Source organism: Onychostoma macrolepis, chromosome 15 (genome assembly GCF_012432095.1).
Source record: "Onychostoma macrolepis isolate SWU-2019 chromosome 15, ASM1243209v1, whole genome shotgun sequence".
NCBI lineage: Eukaryota > Metazoa > Chordata > Actinopteri > Cypriniformes > Cyprinidae > Onychostoma > Onychostoma macrolepis.
In genome coordinates, this window is record NC_081169.1 from 25,906,018 (window position 1) to 25,922,289 (window position 16,272).

At 37.4% G+C, this 16,272-nt stretch overlaps 1 protein-coding gene across 8 annotated transcripts in view; it reads right to left on the reverse strand.

Annotated features, from left to right (window-relative positions):
- The window catches only part of robo1 (roundabout, axon guidance receptor, homolog 1 (Drosophila)), a 291,617-nt gene that overhangs the window by 140,666 nt on the left and 134,679 nt on the right, over positions 1 to 16,272 (reverse strand). For all 8 annotated transcript variants that reach the window (XM_058799334.1, XM_058799331.1, XM_058799336.1 and 5 more), the window contains one exon: positions 1,086 to 1,412. In XM_058799334.1, the coding sequence (XP_058655317.1) occupies positions 1,086 to 1,412 (327 nt within the window). The remainder of the gene's footprint in view (positions 1 to 1,085; positions 1,413 to 16,272) is intronic.

Below are 16,272 nucleotides of genomic sequence, written 5' to 3' on the forward strand. Positions count from 1 at the left end.
TCCTCTGAAAAAAGTATTATAAAAAATCACATATAATGATATATACTTGTATTTATTATATAAAATGTAAAAAAATATATATAAAAATACTTAATAATAAATAGATTTTTTAAATGTAGGCAAGAACTACAGTCCATTTCTATAAGGGTAAGGTCAGTTTTTAATAGCAGAGTGAGAGTGAGTAAGACATGCCATTGGTACACACTACACGAGTGACTCGCCCCCCTCCGGGTCCAGCACTGACTCGATTAGATTACAACAAGAGGGTTGGTGACAGCTCCTAGGCATACTTGAAAAGCGGTTGATATCCGAGATCGGTCCTTTCAAGCTTAAAGAGAGATGGTATGTAATGCATATCACGTCCGAGGCCAAGGAGAATCGCTGAAAACCACAAGTTTTAAGTAATAAGCCCATTTAAAGTATCTGCTTTGAGCCTGTACACAAAAACAGTTTTGTAAATCCTTTTTAAAAAGGATAAAAATCGACCCCATTGATGCACAACTCCTTGAATCAAATGAAAAAAGAAAAAAACTACAAATGCCAATCGGACAAAGAGATACAGCACACATCAATAAAGCATAACAGATAAAGGTAACCGCTATCTTGTGATCTCTACTATAAATATCATAAACTATTGGGAGTTCATTTATGGTTTTTATAGCTCACGACCACCTACTAAGACCTATTCTGTCCTCTTCAGGCCATCTGGCCCGTTTCCTCCATCAGGATCACCATGCAGGTCCAGTGGCACAGTCACATCCTGCCCATCTCCAGCGAGATTATCCGACCCACTGAGTCCATTGAGACCCAGAGACCCAAGAGGAAACTGGAAACGCTTTCTATTCAGCTGGAGAGGCTACAGGCTCACTTATATTCAGTTCCAGGCCAGGAAAGTCACAAACACAAAGCCAAATTAAGACTGGCCTGCTTTCAAACCACTCCTGGAAGACGATACGAATCATTCGGAACTGAACCGCTAAGCCTACTTTATCCAAACACATCCAATATCTTAATATCGCACTCTATAAGTAGACACCCATAAACCGCAAGAACCCAGCATGATAAGAAACCAGCCGAACACTTACTAGCTACTTCCAGTGAGGCGTTGTGGCTAACCGCTTCTCCCAGGTAGTTACGGGCCACGCAAACGTAGGAGCCTTCGTCGGGTTTGCTGCGACGGCCGTGTACGATACGCAGGAAGAAGAGCGAGCCACTGGGCAGGAGCATGCGGTGGGATCGAGGGTTGTCCCGGTCCGTTTCCACACGCTCTCCATCCTTGTACCACTCCACAGTGGGGGTCGGCCGCCCCTCCGCCTTGCAGTTTAGGGTGGCTGGCTCACCCTTGGATACGATCAGATCAGAGGGGTGTTCCACAATGCGGGGTGCGTAGTCTTCCTGCCGCAGACGGGATCCTGGGAAAAAAAAAGTGAGATTTGTTTGATTAAATAAATAGATGTTTGATTAATTGGGTGCAGCAGGCGTAATGATATTACGCAGCGCTGCTTGCACAGGGAGCGTGCCTTGCAACCATGGAGACAATTGTGAGAGGCGGTACGTAATATCATTGCGCCTGCTGCACCCATGGTACAGGAGCAAAGTTCCTTGATTATTACACGGGAATGAGAGTATAGTTCCTAGCCATATCGGCCTAGAAAATCACAACTTTTCATTTTCCGTCAGTCTTAGTACACGATGTAACTACAGAAGAGTCAAGTTTTAAATAGGAAAAATATTGAAACTCTTCGGTCATTTTTGAGCGAGATGTTAACGGTCTAATCAGATTCAATGATCTATGCTAAGCTGCGCTAAAAGTGCTACCGCCAGACCCGGAGATCGGCTGAATGGATTCGAAAACTCTTGGGGAGTTGGAAAATGAACCTATTTTCAAAAATAGTGGAGTGTTCCTTTAAGCTCTCTCTGAAGTATTGTGTTTGAATTAGTGATGGGCGATATAGCCTCAAAATTATATCACAATATTTCAAGAATATTTGCGATATTTATGACGATATACAAAAAAATATGGAACAACGTTTTATTGGTGATTGCAGTTGGCAGGCAGCAGCATTTATTAGTGCAAACACAATGAAGGGCATTTTCCATCCTTTTCCAATGAGCTACTGTCATTGATGACAGACTATCTAATTCAAGTGTAAATCTATTGTCATAAGCTGGCAGAAGCAGCATTATAGTGCAATAGTAGTGACCAGTGTTGGGCAAGTTACTTTAGAAAAAGTAATTAGTTATAGTTACTAGTTACTTCTCACAAATAGTAACTGAGTTACATCATTATAAAAGTAACCAATTACCAGGGAAAGTAACTATTGTTCAAATATGTTAAAATATGTCAAATAACTTGGATGCCTCCGATATTAAATGTTAAATGAATGAAATGGACACTACATGGAATAACTTATTATTTAAAAAATTGTACACTAATACTAAACAATTTAAAAATACTTTTTAACATTCTAACAGACATTATACCAACAAAGCACAATCTAACTTAAAATGAATAAGTTAGTAAAATAATATTTTGTGGCCATTTTTGAGACCCCCTTCATGCAAATAAATGCAGCCTTGCTGAGCAGAAGGGAATTATTTTCAAACATTAGAAAATATTACAGATATCAATTTGAACACTGTGTGAACATTATAATAAATGTATTAATAGAGCTGTTGTAATTATTATCATTATTACTGTCTTTTTAATTTACAACAGTTAAATTACAATACTAACATTTAAGAATGTTGATGGAGCTTTTATTTTGACGGAAACCCGCAGGAAGTCCTCAGTGCTTCTTTTTGTTGGTTGACAGCAGCAGATTTATAAATTATTCTCATTACTAATTTGGGAAGATGCACGTATCACATTGTCACATGCCTTGTCAAAATAAAAGTGTTACTGAGCAACTGACGAGTAACAGTTTCAGCGCAGATTTCCCTCACGGTTTGAACCCTGGCTAACGAGACAGCATCTCCTGCAGCGCTGTTTGAACACATACAATTCATGCGTGTATTAGAAAACATAACGTTCTGAAGTGTATTTAATTGTTAAAGGCCATTTCACGATTTTAATCATCATACAGAAACCAGCAACAACCACCCCTTCCTCTTCTCATCGGAGACATGTGATGCAGTACTAAACGGTCTCTCGCTGTCGGTGCTTGTAATGATTTTTGCGTCTTTCTCGGACAATTTCAAATGCTTCGAGACTGCTGACGTGTTTGCTGCATTAGTGCGCGACTCTATTTGATCGCGTCACGTCATTGTTCTGTACAATTTATTAGGTTTTTAGGTTTATTAGATTTATTTTCGGCCAAACAATCTCGGCTGCCGAACAATCGGTGCATCCATAGTAAATACATCATCACGTTGCTATATCACAGATATCGCGATATGACACTTTTTTATCATGTAAAAATGTATACCGGTATTATCGTGGGTGGTATGATATGGCACACCCTAAGTTTGAATGGACAAATTCACACAAAAATTATGTCAAAATGCCCATCTTATTCTATAGCAGACATAGCTGGCTGAACATACTGTATCAGTGCACTACATCAGTGCATTCTCTTAAAGTGACAGCACTTTCTTAATATTAATCATACAGTAACAACAAGGAGCTCACTCACTGCTCTTGATTGAATAGCTTTTGTAACTTTAATAAAGATTAATCTATAATTTATATATTTATTCAATTTCTGCACCTAAAAACTAATGTTAGACCTACCTAAAAAAAAAACCTGATAATCACTGTTTACTTGTATATTTACTCTATTGTATTTATTTGTGCTGTCACTTATAGTTAGATAGATTTTTCTTATTGTCTTTATTTTTATTTGACAGTAGTTTTTCCCTAAACATAGCACATACTGAACCGTTCCAAAATCGTGATTCTAAAACCGTGATACAAACCGAACCATGAGTAAGCTGAACCATTCCACCCCTAATAGACAGACAGACAGACAGACAGACAGAGAGATAGATAGACAGATAGATAGATGGATAGACAGACAGACAGACAGACAGACAGACAGAGATAGATAGATAGACAGATAGATAGATAGATAGATAGATAGACAGACAGACAGACAGAGAGATAGATAGACAGATAGATAGATAGATAGATAGATAGATAGATAGATAGATAGATAGATAGATAGATAGATAGATAGATAGATAGATAGATAGATAGATAGACAGACAGACAGACAGACAGACAGACAGACAGACAGAGAGATAGATAGATAGACAGACAGACAGACAGACAGACAGACAGACAGACAGACAGACAGACAGACAGACAGACAGATAGATAGATAGATAGATAGATAGATAGATAGATAGATAGATAGACAGACAGACAGACAGACAGACAGACAGACAGACAGACAGAGAGATAGATAGATAGATAGATAGATAGATAGATAGATAGATAGATAGATAGATAGATAGATAGATAGATAGATAGATAGATAAGCCAATCACAATCAAGAATTCAATAACACTGTGGTATAAATTTTAAAACACGATTCAGAAATCTAATGGATATGCTGCTCTGATGTATGAACACGATCAATATTCAAGCAATATTAATGACGAGCAATTTTCCAATGAGCTTCAGGTCAGATGAGATTCTGTTTTGTATCCTAATGCAAATTCAATACAAATAAAGTGCACCGCTGACTAGATCCAGATGGATGTATCCTGATATTTTCATGCCTGAATGTGATGACTTTGGCTACAGGAGACTGAACTGAGCACATAATGTCATTGGGACGCATTACAACATACAGTTATTTAAAGGAATGGCTGACCCCAAAATGAATTTTCGGTCACCATATGCTCACCCTCACCTGTATGATTTTCTTTCTACTGAGGAGAAAAATGTTTTCCATACAATGGAAGTGAATGGTGACCAGAGCTTGTTGAACTCCAAAAAGACAAGAAGTGGCACAAAATATGACTCTTTGGTAACTGTATTATAACTTTGTATGTGCTAATTTGTCATGAAATTTACTAGCAATTTCTTAGTGAAAATGGTTTCAACACCAAATTTTTCTCAGTGTATATGAGCAGATTTTCTTAATTTAAGCTTCTCTTAAATGTTGAAAAGTTGGTCACCATTGGCTGTATGGAAAAGAGCAGCACGAACACCTTTCAAAGAAGAAATAAATAAATAATGGTTTGGAATAAATGGAACATAAGGGTGAATAAATGACAAAATGAACCATTCCTTGAAATTTCTAGTAATTCCTGAAGCAGGTGTTGGTAACTTCCTACAAACATATTGGTGTGGCTTTGACTAACACAAAAGCTCTGGGAGGGAACCAAGCCCTTCATTACTGAAATCTCTCTGTTCTTTGGACTGCGGCAGACCTGTGCTTAAACCAAGCCACTGTCATTTAAGCGGTGCGCCACTTCCCTGATCAAAGACGTGAAATGAGAGGGCTGTAAAGTTAGGGATGAGGGGGTGTTTGGAGGAAAAGGAAGATAAGAGGCATTACAGAGAGACACACATCAGACAGCTCTGTGGATGTCTGGGTTTGTGTATGTGTGTGTGTGCGCGCGCGCTTGAAGGCTGAAAGTGTAAAGGAAGCACAGTCACTGCGTAGGGAAATACAAAAGTAGCTAAAATTGGAGACAGCCAATCTGCCTTTTTGGGCTTAAGTCGTTTGCTTGTGTTCAGAGACCAGTGAACTGCACCCGTAAGACCTGTTTTATATGCAAATGAGGCTTGCATCTTTAATGCCTAACGGCTACAATATAGTGTGTGCGCATCTCAACACTGCCCTTTGGAGTCCATTCAGCCCCAATTAAAAAGAGCTAGGATTAATTGGCAGTACAGGGTCAAAATTCATTCATCCAACCCCCAACCCACCGGCTTTTCACTCTCTTTTCATCCCATCCCCCGTTCCTTACATCCAACTATCCCTCCCTCCGGCCCTTCTGCGGAAGGAGAGCTCCATAAGACAGTGCCTATGAGCATTAAATCATCCCTAACATCAGCGAAAGTTTGTGTGAGGTAATGCATTCATTGATTTGCATGTTGCGGAGAAGAACGGTTGGCTCTAGTGTTCACAGTACGTGTAAATATGTAATGGGAAGATAATGAGCTGTGCTTTTTTGACACATATGAACACACTGCAGGACAATACCAGTACTTTTCTGCAAACAACACAGAGCGAATGCATAATGGCTACTGTCTGCTAACAGCCATGTGTGTATTGTTTATGAACAGAAATGACCTGACATTGTATAAACAAATAGTATAAATCCATAGAATTAATAAGATCAAATATTATATATACATATACATAAACATTTCATGGTCTAAGCATGACCAAAACAATATTGCGTTTAAAAAAAAAAAAAAAGTGTCGTTTATCTGTGATGCAGAATGCACAAAGACATTTTCTATTACTTTAAAAAGCATTTTATGTCAATATTTGATTAAATGTTGCATCCAGTAAGTGTTTTGTAGCAATCCAATAAGTGTTCATTATACTGTATATATGGGCAGTATATCAGCCACCTCCCATTCTCTAGATATCAACTTCAGTATTGGCTATTGAAAAACCCAATTTGTTTGCCTATAGTAAAAAGGATGAATATTAAAGAATGGTGACAGAAAAGGAGATTTATAATAGAGTCAGAAAAAATAATGAGGAAGAAAATGGCTCAGGGTAATCTCTCAGATAAAGCGTCTGCATATTAAGTTAACCTGTTCAGGTCGGGCTCTTCCATCCTGTTAAAGCAGTCTGACTTCATCTATGCTGGCTGCATACGCTTAGAGAAGTATCCAGTCAGGAGAGAAGGAAAAACTACCCTCCTCCTCCTCCTCCCAAGGTGCTCATGAGTCCACTCACAAAGTCAGAAGACCTCACTACATGCAATATTCCCACTGCACTTTGAAATGCAGAAGCCCTGCTCTCGCTCTCGGCAGACCAGCCGTACTTATTTCTTTTACTTATTTTTTTATACGATGGAACGCTGCATATGCTCAATAATGAGAGGTACTGTTGAGGGCGGCGCCACGTTACACGGCAAAGTATATTTAAAATTTACATGCTGTGAACGAGACAAAAATGCAAGAAAGAATGAAAAGAACGAAAAGAAAAAGAAAGAGCATCTACTGTATAACTCAGTCTCTCTTCATGGATAATAAATAAAAGCAGCTGTGTTTCTAGTATTTCTTTCTCAGCGCTCTGCTGACTCTTTTCATCTGTTTATTTCCACATCTGACTGTTTTCTTCCTTTTGCTTGTCCACTGCTTTTGGTCTCCTGTAGCCCCCGCCCCTCTCTTTTTTTTCCATGCTCTTTCCTCTTGTGCTCTTTACTGTTCTCTGAGAATATGAGATGAGCTAATCAGCTCCATGGGCTCAGCGGAGGGACACTGGGATTTCTGCATCTAAGATCTGATCGATCGCTGCCTAGGGCAAGAATTATTTTCTTCCTCTCAGACTGACACACACACACACACACACACACAACATACTACATACATACACATGAAGTACACTCAATATGTGAGGCTGTATCAGTCTTGCTATCCTTCTATCACTCCACTTTTCCTCATCGGGTGGAGGGAAGCCACTGGAGGTTTGCATTGGAGGTAATTAAGAGGAGAGGAAACCTCGGACAGGGGATTCAACACAAGCCTGAACATCCCTTACTCATATATATATATATATATATATATATATATATATATATATATATATAATTCAGCTTTTTGCATCACAAGAATAAATTGCATTTTAAATATATATTCTAACAAAAACAGCCATTTTAAATTGTAATATTATTTTCCAATTTAATTGTTGATCAAATTTTAATTATTTCAATCTTTTGGTGCCAGTGTATGTATGCACAATTACGTGCATAAATAACGTTGTATATTGAAAAGCGTACAAAATACATTGTAGGTGTGAAACGTTTTTACAAATGTTTCTTTTTACTAGTTTTTCCCTCACAATATTACTATATCTCCTCTTAAATATGACTTCATTCTGAAAATTATCACTACATTAATTTTTCATTTGGACTTTATTAAGATACTGCGATTCCAAAAAAAAAAAAAAAAAAAAAACCTTATCGTCTTCAGTAACTCGCACTGCTGCCTGAAGGTGGGAAAAAATAATTTGGGGTTGATCTATAATAGTTATATCTGGGGTCTTCTTCAATAAGGTGTGTGTGAGTGTGTGTGTGTGTGTATTTGTTAAGTTGCCTGGGAGGAACAGAGAGCGTATCAGCAGGGTGCTTTCACTCTAGTCTGCCTTTGCAATTAAAAAACTCCACACACCTCTCAGCAATGTTAACCTACACAGCTCACAGCTATATTCATGCACAGTGCAATTACATTACAACCTACAGTGCAGTTCACTTCATTTATTTCCACACAGAGGGGAGGAGGGGAAGGGATGAGAGAGAGAGAGAGAGAGAGAGACAGAGAGAGAGAGAAGTGTCACACGGCAGTTTTAATAAGTTCAGCTTCAGTGGCTGCATTAACTTCAGATGGAAATGAGCTGTTCTCAGTGAGTCCTCATCAGCGAGGAGACGAGAACCTGGCACTGAGAGAGAGTTACGGCCAGACACTGATCGCCTGAGGACACCAAGGTCATACAGTGTTAGTACAGTGTGTGAGAGACACTGGACATGGAGAAACAGAGATCAAACAAGAAAGAAACAGAAAGAGATTGAATGACTTTGAAAAGAAAGAAAGAAAGAAAGAAAGAAAGAAAGAAAAAAAGAATTTTCAAATTATATGGTGTATATGTATATACCCTACTATAATAAAAGTAATTCGTCTTGTAAGATTTATCATTGCAAGTTATACAAAAAAAATAATAATAATAATTTAAATATATGTATACTACAGGGTTATAATAGTTAACTAAAATGAAAACTAAAAAATAAATAAAATAAATAACAACTGAAATAAAATATTAAAAACTTTTTTTAGTTGCCAAAGCAGCAATTCTCATTCTAATTAAGTTTAACAATGTACTATAATAATTAAAAGTAAAACTGAAATACAAATGAATATAAATTATATAAACATATAAAAACATACAGAAGAATTTATGAATCATAAAACTTTTTTCTATAGACATATAAAAAATAACTAATAAAAATTAAAAAACAACAAAATTACTAAAATTGAAATGAAAGTAGAAATAACAAAAAAAGTTTCAAAATTTTAATTAAACATTGATAGTATCTCAGTGTTACTAGACACTGTAAACAAAATTGTTGTTTCAACTTAAAAGCATTTGTTACGGTTCATTTTAAGGCAGCGGCCTTACATTTTTTTGTTTAGTCAACTAAAATATTTCAGTTGTCACTTAGTACAACTTAAAAATTTTAAGTTGACTAAAATGTTTGAGTTGAGTGTACTTAAAATTTTAAGTCAGCGGGGTAACAAATTATTTTAAGTTGACTTAACAAATTCTCTTTTACAGTGTAATAACACTGATATATTAATATGCATTTTTGTATTCTGAAAACTTAATAAAAAAATTATTACACACATATACATACACACACACACACACATACCACTGTTTCCACAAAAATATCAAGCAGCACAAAAAATTTATTTTGAGCAGCAAATCAGCATATTACAATGATTTCTGAAGGATCACGTGACACTGAAGACTAAAGTAATAGCTGCAATTTATGGAATAAATTGCATTCTAAAAATATTTTAAATATATTTTAAATATTTTAAAATATTACTGTATTTTTAATCAAGTTAATCTAGCCTTGGTGAGCATAACACATCTCTATATATATCCACAAATGCAATCAAATCCTGATGGATAAGATCAACTTCCTGTTGATGTGTTAATGTGTCACGAACATAGATACTTTACTCTGTCTATTTGTGTGTGCTCTGCAGTAAAATCTCTCTCTTTCCTTATCATGACTGAGCAGATAAAGAAATAAGCCTCAAGTGTGTGCAGACATAGATGCGCAACTTTTTAAGGCCTTAATGAAGCTCAAAATTCCCCTTTCCTGCAAACATGCCCTATAGCACAGCGCTGAAACAAAGAGGAGCGTGAGTCACAACACAGGACTGCTCTGCTGCTTCAGAACCGCATTCAATCACCGCTGGCCCAAGTCCGATAGGAGTATTTGAGCACTGATAAGACACCTGCACCACGGAGGGCAACGGCCTATTTGTAACACCATTAATCGGTGATTAGCAGGTCATTTAGTGGGATTTATTGGGCAAGATAAGCACAGGGTGTGCATTCGGCCTTTTCACAGAGATAGCTTAGCAACACCTGTACTGGTCATAAAACTGAGTCAAAAAGTCGTAAAAACCAGAGGGTGGATCTGCTTGAATGCTAGAGATTGGTGAACTCAACCGGCATTTCTTGTCTGTAGTATCCCAGCAAATTAAAGCCAAATGCACACTGTACGATTTTGACACAAATGGATGATTAATGGCTTTTGCAATGAATCTAAGCTCAATTCTGACAGAGAAAAAGTTTAGCTCACACCCTTATAGCAGAAGAGTCTTTTAGATAAAAATTTGGTGGAGGCAAAAAGAATCTTAATTTTTCTGATAAAAATTGTGATTAAAAATGTGATTTAAAAAAAAAAGTACTTACAGATTTGCTGTGGGATGCACAGTTTGGCCCAAAATTGTGTAATTATATATATCAATATTTTTATATATTAATAAAATAATTTTATAACATTTTTATAAATATTTTTAGTATAATTGTATTGATTATTATTATTATTACTACTACTAAATAAAAATATTCAACAAAATCAGAAATTGCAAAACAAAAAATCCTAAGTGTTAATTGTAAAAAAAATAAAAATAATAATAATAATAAAAAATTATAATAATAATAAATTTACAGCACAACTGTGAAATTGCAATACTAAAATAACAAATGAGTTTGTTTGGAACATCATTTACTGCAAACCGAGTTGCTCTGAGAAACTGAGAACGCCAAGACATGAGATGTGTGCTGCACTTCACTCTGAAACATTCAATGTATATATTTAATTAATTTAGCCTTAATATTGTCTTTTCTACTCAATTTAGAACATAAATATCTTATTAATTAGCGTTAGCCTTGACAAACTCCAGACATTCAAATTCTTTCATTTTCTATTGCATTCGAAACATTGCCAACCGTGGGATTTCTAGGGTTGAGATGAGATGGCATTCGCCGTATCAATGAGCTCAGAAAGTGGCAAAACCAGTTAAATGCTTAGTCAAAGTCCTAAACTTCTTTCGTACAGTCTGACAGCTTCATAAAGGACAGAAACAACTACACTGTCTATTATCAGACTTAAGATCAGAGGGCTCAGAAAAGTGAACTGCCACTCTCTGTCATTTGACGCTACTCGAGAAAGCACTGTTGAAGCTCTTCAGAACGCAGACGCCAAGCCTCATATTTCAAACTCAGAATTTGCATCACGGCCTCATCCGAAACGTCCATCCTCGTGAGTCCCATCTGGGGCCTGCGGAGGATTTCAGAAACAAAGGCCAGCCCGGAGAGGAAGGCCTCTGTCAGCTGTGAAACAGATCCGCAGGGTCTCCTCTGGCTGTGGGGGTCAAGGGCAGCCCGGAGAGAGAAGCAGGGCTCCTCTGGGAGACTACGGCCCATCCTGCCCAGGGGCCCCCCAGTCTGGAGGGCTAAAACAATAAGAGCAGTCTCTCTGCCTCTGGCTCCAGTCAATCTCAACAGACACCCCGAAACAGATGGAGAACGGCTGAGGCTTTCCTGAGAGAAGACGGCACTGGATGTGAACAGTGCCAGTGTGCTAGTAATGTGTGACACTCATAAGTTATTCTGAATATCACTGCTGCTGTATGAGACCCGAGGATCACGGCTCTGTACTGCACACTAAAAACTCCCTACTTTTTTTTTTTCTAAAAACAGATTTTTCAGATAAAAAAAAGACGATTTGGCCCAAAATATTACTATGGAATTAAATAATAAAAAAAAAAAATTATAATTTAAGAAAAATCTGAGATACTGAAAAAACCAATAGTGTGCTGCTTATGTTTAAAAGAACACAGTGACGTGCTTTACTCTGAAACACGCAACACATATTTACATAAAACAAATAGCATTGAAACAGTACATATTATGCAAACAAATAGCTAGTAAGTTTAAATGTTTATGTAATAAAAAAATATATATACAATTTTTCAACCATTATTTGTAATATTAACCACATATTTTCTTTTTTTTTTTTTTTTTTTAAGAAAATGTGAATTGTTTACCCATGAAAGTAACAAAACATTTCAAACAGCTACCTGGGCGATTCCACAGTTTAGGCCTAACTGCAAGGACAATAGCCTGCAAAATCAATCTTCATGGAGAAAGCCATTGTCCTCAGGTTAACATCCTGAGAAAACCTTGGGTACAGCTGTGTGAAAGACAGGATAAATCTGGCAATGGTAAACTAGTAAACTTTGATCAAAGTTGAGTTGATGTAAAATTTAACGTATGTAACATGGACGGAAAAATAGTGTAAATTCAAGCAGAAAGTGTACTTAATCTAATTCAGTTTAATAAAATTCTGGTTGAATCCCAGTTCATGTTTTGCTTTGCTCCTAATTTGGTATAGTTATGAGTCATGCGTTGTGTATGGTTCACAAAACTGGTAATAGGACTTCCATGCAGGCAGGGTGGCCATCTAATATTATCTGTTCTATAAACTTAAAGGTGCATTTTTGATTCTGGTATGTTCATAAACTGAAAGCCAGCAAAATTACTAACAAATACCACAGGTATATTTTTCAAATTTATTTGCCAAATGTAGAAGCCAAAGGAACTCCTACAAGTGTGCAAAGTTATAACATGTGTAACGTGGGTGGAAAAAATTAAACAATCCTGCAAGATTGCCTCTGTAACACAAAATAATACCATTTCATGAAAACTGGCAAAGAATAGAACAAGTTCATAACACATTAAAATAACCTGTCATAGTGCTGGGCGGTATACCGGTTCATACCGAATACCGGTGTTTATTTTTCTTCCGATATGAATTTTTTAAAATACCGCAATACCGGTGTCATTTAAATAACGTTCAGAACGCGACACTGTTTGAGAGGGGTCTGTTTTCACTATTGCATTGTGGCAAGAACACAGCTGTATGTTACTAAGCGTGTAAGTTCTGAAGCTGTAGAACTAGTAGAACGTGATGACACAGAAGAACTCATCCACAATATCCACCACCCGCTGCCATCAGCTCCCGCGTCTCACACACACAAGCGCAACTTTACCACTATATTTAGCAACTTTCAGACCCTTTTAGCGGCTTTTTACATAGAATATACAAACTGATAAACAGGGCCGTTTCTAGCCATTTTGACTCCCTAGGCGAAATCCGTATTATAAATTATATATAATTTCTTTTTCAGACATAAGTTTCTTGTCACATTCAAATTGGTTGTCATAGTAACGACACTAATTTGTGGAATTTCGTTGTGAGTTCCACAAATCTGAATGCATTAGGCCTATTTGTAAATTGACTGTTAAGATAAAAATTTTTGCACAGTTTATTATCTGTGATACCATTAGGCTACTGGATGCTCTATGTAACAATCCCTAGTTGCCGAGAAGTTGTCATCACACATACATTTATTTATTACATTTGGATTTGGATACATGTTTAGATATAATCAACGGCTACTTTTTGACTTTATCTGTTTTTTTTTTTGTTCAATTGTTTTGTTGTTGTATCAGTTATTGCATTATTATTTCAGTCAAACCTATAAAACCCTTTGTTACCCCAAACTACATAGGCCTATAAAAGCCTGATCAGTGACAAAAGTAATCAGAATGCAGCTACTTGTTCTTTTATTACTCATTGACGCGTGAACTTGCCCTTTAAATAACGTGACGCTCTGCCCTCTATATCACACTGCTTCCTTTAAGCGCTGTTGGAAGCAAATTATTATTATTTTATTTTTTTGGAAGCGAATTAATTGATTCAGCATTTCGACACTTCCGTCAGGATGCGTTAAATTTGACAAAGCGGTTTAATAAAGTACGTATTGCAACAATCAGAGGCAGCAACAGCGCTCTGATCCAATGGCATACAGGCATCGTCAGAATGACAGTCCTCTAGCCCAATGATGTTGGGGGATCCAGTGGGGGTGGTCATATTTCAGTGTCTGTGCCACTCTTGATCACAACCCTGTTAAAATGTAGCGGCAGTACGTGCACTCATTGGCGCCCCTCCAGCTGGTGGCGCTCTAGGCAACCGCCTAGCTTGCCTATGCCTAGAAACAGTACTGCTGATAAACCTTAGCCATGGTTCAGGTGGAAGATGTCGGCAGTGCTGCCCCGCGAGCGCGAGATCTGACTCCCGGCGCAGTGTCGCCTCTCTCTGCGTCTGTTCTGTGCAGCGAGTGGCACAGAAGCAGCGCATTCAGCTGGCCTTACCGCAGCAGATTTGTCAGTAAATGAGTACAAAACAGCATTTCCAAGCACCTGCCGCTAACTTACTGTTTGTCACATGACCTCTTAGTGTGCATGGTGACATCCAGTTATCATATCTACAATTAAATAGATTATTTTCCAATTTTCACTCCAATCTTATGTAAAAACATCTTCCATTCTGATCTAATTTTGAGTCAGAAATGTGTCGAAAAATCACAACTTACATTATTTAAAATTAAAATTATAGATCATCCATAAAATTGCCTAGATGTATGGTTTATGCATTAAAAATGTGCATGCCATGCACTTTATACATACTATATACTGCACAATAGAATGAAATCAAACATCCGGATATTAATGGGAGATATTTTTGTCAAACTAGTTTTATTTATTTAAAAAAATAAAAATGCAGGATTGCACTGTCAGGCAATACAAAATCTCTGACGTATACTGACTTCTTCTGAATGACAAATCAGAAAAAGAGATGTATGACGGCATCATATTCCTCACATATAAATAATTCACCTGTCGTCTTCATGTCCTAACCCTCAGAAAATTCACAGCAGCAGGATTCAGCCGCTTGTTAGTGGATGAGGGCGACCACGTCTGTTTGGATACAGCAGTGGATGGAATATTCCGAGTTGCTCGTGTCACACAGAGACGCTGTCACTCTTCCTCACTGCCGCTGACAATTAAATCAGCCCCTCATGTGTATATTTGCGAGACCTCTCAGTGTGTGAAAATGCTTTCATTCTCAGGGGATGGCTGTGATGCCTGTACTACAGTATCTTCACTAGGCGCATGCAAAACAACGGTATCCGCAATTAAACTCGGGACAGCACGCAGGCTGAAGATCCAGTGTGTGTGTGTGTGTGTGTGTGTGTGTGTGTGTGGTGAAGAGATTTAGAGTCACACTGGGAGATGTGTGAGTGAAGCGCTCTGCCAATTACATCTTGTTTTTGTTTTTCCCCATTGAGGCAAAGCCGAGTGACTTTGACCAATGTCTCCGCTGTATATCAGGACAACTCCCACTAGCAGGAGAACCACACACAAGAATAAATTAACAATGTGAAACATTCATTTCCCAACAGAGGATGTTCTAGTCATTTAAATAGACTTCACAAACCCATGCCAAAAAACGCAGGCCAAATTCCCATCAACTCAGCAGGATGGAGCAAGTGCATCTCACAGTTTCACCTCCCAATCCAACTAACTTGAAGATGGCAACTTTTCATTCCATTTAAATTTTAATATGGAAAAAAGAAGAACGTTCAGGACAAATATCTTCTAGCACTGATTTAAATATGAGTAGAAAAAATAGCTTTAAATTTGCTAAGCTGGATTCTTTTTTGTGAATCAGTTCAAACTGCCTGCTTCAATGAATTGATTCCAAATTCAATTTGTTTGCTTCAGTGATTCACACAATGATTCAATTTAGTTTAAACTGTTTTCTTCAATGAATAAATTGCAAACGACTCTATAAATTGCAAATTAATATTTTGCCTCAATGATTTATTTAAATTTGAATAGTTAATTTGAACAGGTTCAAACTGTCAACTTCAAAGAATTTGATTCAAAAAAGTCTCAAAACCAAAGAGATATTCATTATAAAAGTTAAGACTCTGACACGCCCCCACATGTCTACGTCATGGTGTGGGGAGATTTGCAAAACACCGCCCAAATGTATATGCAAAGAAAGAGAGTGGAGCTATTATTCTCTCCGTAGTACTGTTGCTGCCGCCGACACTATGTCAAGGAGACGCTGTGTGTTTCGTTGTGAAAGTGAAAGTACTTTGTTTGGGCTTCCAAAAGAGGACACAACTAGAAATCAGTGGCT